Here is a 7,500-nt window from a genome sequence, read left to right on the forward strand (position 1 = left end):
TCTTACCTCTCTCACACACACACACACACACTCTTACCTCTCTCTCACACACACACACACACACACACACACTCTTACCTCTCTCTCACACACACACACACACACACACACACTCTTACCTCTCTCACACACACACACACACACACACACACTCTTACCTCTCTCTCACACACACCTGTCTCTGTCACTCTCTCTCTCACACACACTCTTACCTCTCTCACACACACACACACACACACACACACACACACACACTCTTACCTCTCTCTCACACACACACACACACACACACTCTTACCTCTCTCACACACACACACACACACACACACACTCTTACCTCTCTCACACACACACACACACACACACACACACACACTCTTACCTCTCTCTCACACACACCTGTCTCTGTCACTCTCTCTCTCACACACACTCTTACCTCTCTCTCTCTCTCACACACACCTCTGTCTCTGTCACTCTCTCTCACACACACCTCTGTCTCTGTCACTCTCTCTCTCACACACACTCTTACCTCTCTCTCACTCACACCTGTCTCTGTCACACACACACCCTCTCTCACAAACACACACTTACCTGTCTCTCACTCAAGTCACACACACACATCTGTCACACTCTCTCACTCTCACTCACTTACACACACACACACACACACCTGTCTCTCTCTCTCTCACACACACACACACACACCTGTCTCTCTGTCTGTCACACACACACACACACATTAAACATGTGTCTATGCTCCCTCATATAAATCAAAGACAATAAAAGGGCATTATTATAACATTTGCATGTGTTTCATGAGTGTGTGTGTGTGAGTGTGTAATTATACACATATAATCAACAGTATCAGATGAACAGCTGAAAACACTGATGTTCAAGGTGAAGATCAACCTGTGTGTGTGTGTGTGGGTGTGTGAGTGTGTGTTGCTGTAAGAGTGTGTGTGTGTGTGTGTGTGTGTGTGTGTTGCTGTAAGAGAGCACCCACACATCTGTGTTGTTTTATTCTCTTAGTTCTTATGATGTCATTGTATAATCATTAGTCATACATGTAGATGTAAATAACTGCACATGAAATAAAGAAAAAAACACGTAGACACACAAAACTAATAAAAGGCACACGACAAAATTAATAAAACAATTAAAACGAAAACATATTTTTTTTATTATCATTTTAAAACTAAAAATATAAAAATTCAAACTATGAATAGAAACTATAATAGCATCTCAAAGATATTAAAATAGCACTGCTCTAATATTGCCAACACAAACATGCATTTATGAAAATACAGAAACAATACACAGAAGAGTTCAACTTTTTTATTTTCCATTGAGTTTTCCAACATGTTTAAAACCGTTGTTGTTCTTGTTCTTCTTAAACCTCTTGGTGAAGGCAGGAGCCGCCGGCTGAGGAGCAGAAGAACAGTTACACACTAATGCACTTTATTACTTATTATTACTTATTATTATTCACATTATTACATCACAAATACACATATTTAAGGCCAGCTTTCATTTGATTTATTCAATTACTTCTACTTCTACTTTTTTACATTTATTTTTCTACACCATTCACTTACGGAGTTGTATTAACATGTTTTATATTTGTATTGTATATTGTTATATTATATATTTTATATATTTTCTTTTATATTGTTGTATTTCTCTTTTATTTTGGTGAAGCGCTTTGAGATGTAACTTTTAGGCGCTATAAAAAAATATAAAGTTTATTATTATTATTATCTATCAGTCTGCATTTGCGTATGTATTTTGACATGCTATACGTTTATCACTATGCCAATTAAACATTTGAGAGTGAATCGTGTATTTATATGAAGATAACGATCTCTTTATGAACTTTTTGAAGAGTCAAAGTGACAGAAATCTCTCAGATTTCATCAAAATATCATCAGTGTTCAGAAGATGAACGAGTGTTACGGGTGTGCAGCGACACACGAGTGAGTAATTACTGACAGATTTACATTTATGGGTGAAATATGACTTTTTTCAGTAAAGTGTGAAACTGCTTCATGTCTAGGGTCGGGTCCCGATATGAAACCGGACCGAATCCAAACGGTGCATCATTTCTGTGTTACATTATTGTAGCTGGCTTCGGTTTTATTGTGAATTTATGATGTAAATTTGTTGTTTTGTGTTTAGACTACTTATATTTACACTTTAAAATTATAATCTATTCAAGTTTAAGAATTTTTTTCAATAAAAAAAGCCGGTTTTAATATAATTCACCACTGTTTTGAAGCTAATTTTTTTTTTTTTTTAAGTATCCGTTCAGGCACCGGTACCAGTTTAAAAAGTACCGGTTTGGCACCGGTATCGGAAAAACCCGAACGATACCCAACACTATTCATGTTACACACGTGAACCTGGAGAAATAAGAAGAATATGGTGCAAAAGTTCATTTATTTCAGTAATTCAACTTAAATAAAGGCTTGAAATATCTCACTTTGCATGTAATGAGTCTATATAATATATTAGTTTCAGCTTTTAAGTTGAATTACTGAAATAAATGAAGTTTTGCACCATATTCTCATTTTTCCAGTTTCACCTGTAATTTGGAACCTTGTGAATATTATGTATGCAAATCAAATATAGATACATTTCATGATTAAATTGCTTCAGAACAGCATTAACATTCTACACTTCATAAAATGCACATGCATGTCAATCAAAATCACCTTTTTGCGTTTCTGTGTCTGGTTTTCTACTTCCATTTCAGAGACTTCATCTTCATCATCATCTTCATCATCTTCATCATCAGTCTCGAAGTCATCTTCCTCTTTCATGTTCTGCTCATCCTCTTCCTTCTTTGTGAACATAGAAGCTGCGCGCACACACACACACACACACACACACACACACACACACACACACACACACACACACACACACACACACACACACACACACACACACACACACACACACACACACACACACACACACACACACACACACACACACACACACACACACACACACACACACACACACACACACACACACACACACACACACACACACACACACACACACACACACACACACACACACACACACACACACACACACACACACACACACAACAGGGTTATTATCCTTAATTATAACTAGTGAAAACATTTCTGTTCATTTAAAGCTGAAATAAAATCTAATAAAACTTTAAACTAAATGAAAATTAGAAATGTTGTCTTGGCAATAAACTGAAATAAGTAAGAAGTTGAAGCATTAAAATTATAAACTGGAAATAAATAAAAACGTTAAACTGAAATAAAAATAAATAAATGAAACCTAAAGCAATATAAAAAATAAAAAATGCACATAACAAAAATTTAAAACAAAATCACATAATGCAATTACTAAAAATTAATCTAAAATTAAAAATTTTGTAAAATTAAAACAAAACAAAAAATATAAAAACCATAAATACAATTATAATATTAGTTTTAGTTTAAGCATTTTATTAGTTTTCAAATATATATATATATAAACTAATTAAAAAAGCACATAAAACAATATTCAAATGAAAACTGAAAATAAAAGATAAAAGCTCATTCGAAATATTAATAGACTAAAAAAGTTATTTAATTTTATTAAAAAAAATTAACAAAATCACATCAACGAACTAAAACTTAAACAAATTAAAATGAAAACTAATAATACTACAATATTATTAAAAAATATATTTTATAAATTTTTTATATATAAAAAAAACAAATTAACAAAACCACATAAAATTACTAGAAATTAAACAAATTCAAATGAAAATTTAAAATATAAAAATAAAAGCTAATTCAAAATATCAATAAAACTTACATAAATAATAAATTATTAATTTTTTTTTGTTAATGTTATTATTTTTTATATTTATATTTTGAAAGACCTAACTAACAAAAGCACATAAAATTACTAAAAATGTAACTAAAATGAAAATATAAAAATAAAAGCCATTTAAAAATATTAATAAAAACTATAATGGCAAATAAATAACAGTAAAATAAGCACAATTCATCCGTGCATGAAACAGCAGTGTGTGTGTGTGTGTGAGAGAGTGTGTGAGTGTGTGAGAGTGTGTGTGTGTGTGTGTGTGTGTGTGTGTGTGAGAGTGTGTGTGTGAGAGTGTACTGACATGGATAAAGATCCGACAGACTGTCCTCAGAGTCGCTGTCCTCGACGTCACTCGATCCCGGAGCCCAGACACCACTGTCCGCCTTCCTGTTGGCTCGCTTCTCACTTCCTGTGGCTCGCTTCTCACTTCCTGTGGCTCGTTTCTCACTTCCTGTGGCCTCGTCGTCACACACTTTTGCTCTCTTCTTCTGCCGGAGCTGGACCGGGACGAACTTCACACCCTGACGAACACACTCCTCATCTGACACCACCATAGAGCATTGCATATGAACGCCAGTGTTAATTAATGCCAGTATTATTAATCAGAGGTGGAGCGGATGACATCGGATCATTTACGCTTTTTGAGCCACGGATCGGATCAGCAAAAAAAAAAAAAGAAGAAGATGATATCGGTTTATTTTCACAAACTTTCCAGAGCCTTGAAATCTTTTTTTCATATTCACAAGCTTTCAAGGATTTCCAGGATTTCAAGGACCCTGATAACCATAGATATACATGATAAAGGCTAGATGTCCTGTCCGCGCTGCTGGCCAATGGAGGTCGGCATCCGCACCCGGCGGCCATCTTGCCAGTTGCCACAGTCAGCTCGCTCACTCGTAACATCGTGTTTTAATGGTGCACGTACTTTTTAAATAACCATAACTTGCTCAATTTTCTACTGATTTTCAAACGGGTTGGTTTGCTATAAACGTCAGAGATGTAGATATGACACTGCATACTTATGAATAATTATAATATTATATATTTCAACATGTTTAAGCATCCAGAATTATAGCCACGTTAATAACGTTTGTAAGAAACCAAACAGTTTGTAAATCTGTCAAGATTTCAGCGAGATAAGAGTATTTGTACATCAGGAACCACAGATCCCGCCAGAAAGCTTGCCTGTGACAAGATGGCCGCCGGTGATGCCGTTCGAGACTCCGCCGTAAGACATCTAGCCTTTATTATGTACATCTATGCTGATAACCCCGTCCGAACAGGGCTTTAGATGGCTAAACGCATCAGTTACTCCGCGGATCACACGCGTGCCGAACCGCATGGTCACGATCAACCGAGATCCGCTCCACCGCTAGCATTAATCGGGGAAAGCAGCAGTGTCAGGATGTAGTTGTGTGTAAACTTACACTGATCTAGAGCCTTCCTGTAGCGTTTGCCGGTGACGTGCCGGAGGACGTGTCGAGGCACGCGGTTGATGTGGCGTAACGTGAGCTTGCAGAAGAGATGATTACTGAGGAAAACAGAAGCACAATATAACAGCTCATTAATTTATTCAACATTAAATTATTAAAGCTGCAATATGTAAGAATTTTGCAATAAAATAATATCACAAAAGTCTCCAAAGATTTTTTATTTCAGAGAAATTTCAATTTTAAATAATGGCCCGTCCCGGAAAAAAATGTCGCCTGTCAATGACGCAATATCCGCGCTATCCTCGGTTTCCGCTCGTACTGCCATAGCCATGACGTAACCATGGCGACAGACGTGGAGAACGGCGCAGTGCGTAACGTTTAGCGGCACGCTGTTCTTATTTCGTTCAGACATTATGGACTATGGAGAGCAGACTTTGGGACAAAAGGAGAACTAAACCGAGGCTCAATATCAGCGTGGCGTTTTCGAGATGCCGAGAGCTAGCGTCCGCGACTAACTTCCACTCGACAGAGCTTCACGAGTCACGACTCAACAGCGCCACCGCTCTTGAACATTCTTTATTAGACAGGTGAGCAAATGTACATAAAACAATCAATGTTATAAAGCTCAACATGATGACATGTTAGAATATGATCTGTATGTTATTCTAAGGTTGATCTAGCTTACTAGTAAGCTGCTAGTTTCATATAGCAAACGAACTAACACAGAATAACATTATAACTTTCAACACATGCTGTTTAGTGTGATAGTGTAACGTTAGAGCGAGTGACAGCGCTGCGTTACCTCACGAGTTTAATTCGTCAAATTAAATATCCTTTTTCCTTTATATCCGCGGGACTCGCGTGTGATATCTGTCTATTATTAGCACTCGCGACAGCTTCATACCACTGTCATGTTAAAAACATCAATGTTTTCACTCATCCATTATCATTATTAGATCCATCAGCTCGACAGCAAGTCCCAGCATTCAGCTCGTCACTGCGTCATCAACCTACGCCTGTGTTACTGTGAGAGGCTAGCGACCCCTAGTGGCAATTTTTTTTTTACATATTGTAGCTTTAACACGTCATAATGTGCAACGATTATCATCTATAAGCATTACAAAAAATTATGTTATTTCAAAATCTTTTTAGATTAAATACTTAAAATAACTGAAATAAGTTTAAGTTCAAACACAAATTATTTATTGCAAAAAAAACTGAACTTAAATGATAAAAAATGACAATAAAATAAAAATATATATTAATAAAAACAAAAGCATATAAATAATAAAATAATCACTAGTTATCAGTGCACATTATTCTAAATGAACAATAATAATTCAATTTAACGGAAAAAAAAGAGTCCAGTTTATGACTCAAAATTCACCAGATGATAAAAGCATTTAAACCAAACTAGTTGACCAGTAAAAAAGAAAGAAAGAAAATGTAATAAAGTCATATTGTGTTTTGACATGCAACAAGATATACTTATACCGCAGACCTGAAACAAATATGCACAATAATTGCATAATGAATGTCAATATTATTTCCCATAGGCACATTTTTCAGGACTTTACTCGTGACTTGGTGAAGGGAGATTTTAGCACAAAATGACTTTACTTTATTTTAAAAGACCTTCGGTTAAATTCATGTCAGATAATCTAAAGTTTCATGATTATAAATCATTCGTAAATCGTAGGGCTGTAAACGATTAATCGCAATTAATCGCATCCAAAATAAAAGTTTGTGTTTACATAATAAATGTGTGTGTACTGTGTATAATTATTTTGTATATATAAATACACACACGTTCATGTACATTAATTTTTTTTTTTACAATTATATTAAATATTTATAAATAATATAAATTATATATAAATCTATATACACTATATATATGTAACTGTTTCTTACATATATATACACAAGCACGTGTGTGTATTTAATATATAAATTGATTATACACAGTACACACACATTTATTATGTAAACAAACTTTTATTTTGGTTGCGATTAATCGCGATTAATCGTTTACAGCCCTACAAAATCGTACAGACACCACTATAAAGTACAGAGAAAGATGAAGACATCAAATGATCTTACATTAATGCAAATGTATATATTTTTGGAATGCACTTTTTCTACACAAAAATGTATGCAGTTTAGGTGACTTTTGGCCCTCCAGCGATTAAAAAACATAACTTTC

General features: G+C 35.1%; 1 protein-coding gene across 1 annotated transcript in view; it reads right to left on the reverse strand.

Annotated features, from left to right (window-relative positions):
• Window positions 1-964: 964 nt before the first annotated feature.
• surf2 (surfeit 2) overlaps window positions 965-7,500 on the reverse strand; it is a 7,332-nt gene continuing 796 nt past the window's right edge. Inside the window, exons 3-6 of the mRNA XM_079606233.1 lie at window positions 5,289-5,392; window positions 4,163-4,402; window positions 2,712-2,857; window positions 965-1,422 (exon numbers count right to left, since the gene is read on the reverse strand). Of these exons, the coding sequence (XP_079462359.1) occupies window positions 1,336-1,422; window positions 2,712-2,857; window positions 4,163-4,402; window positions 5,289-5,392 (577 nt within the window). The 3' untranslated portion in view covers window positions 965-1,335. The remainder of the gene's footprint in view (window positions 1,423-2,711; window positions 2,858-4,162; window positions 4,403-5,288; window positions 5,393-7,500) is intronic.

Source organism: Phoxinus phoxinus, assembly GCF_949152265.1.
Source record: "Phoxinus phoxinus genome assembly, chromosome: 3".
Taxonomy (NCBI): Eukaryota; Metazoa; Chordata; class Actinopteri; order Cypriniformes; family Leuciscidae; genus Phoxinus; species Phoxinus phoxinus.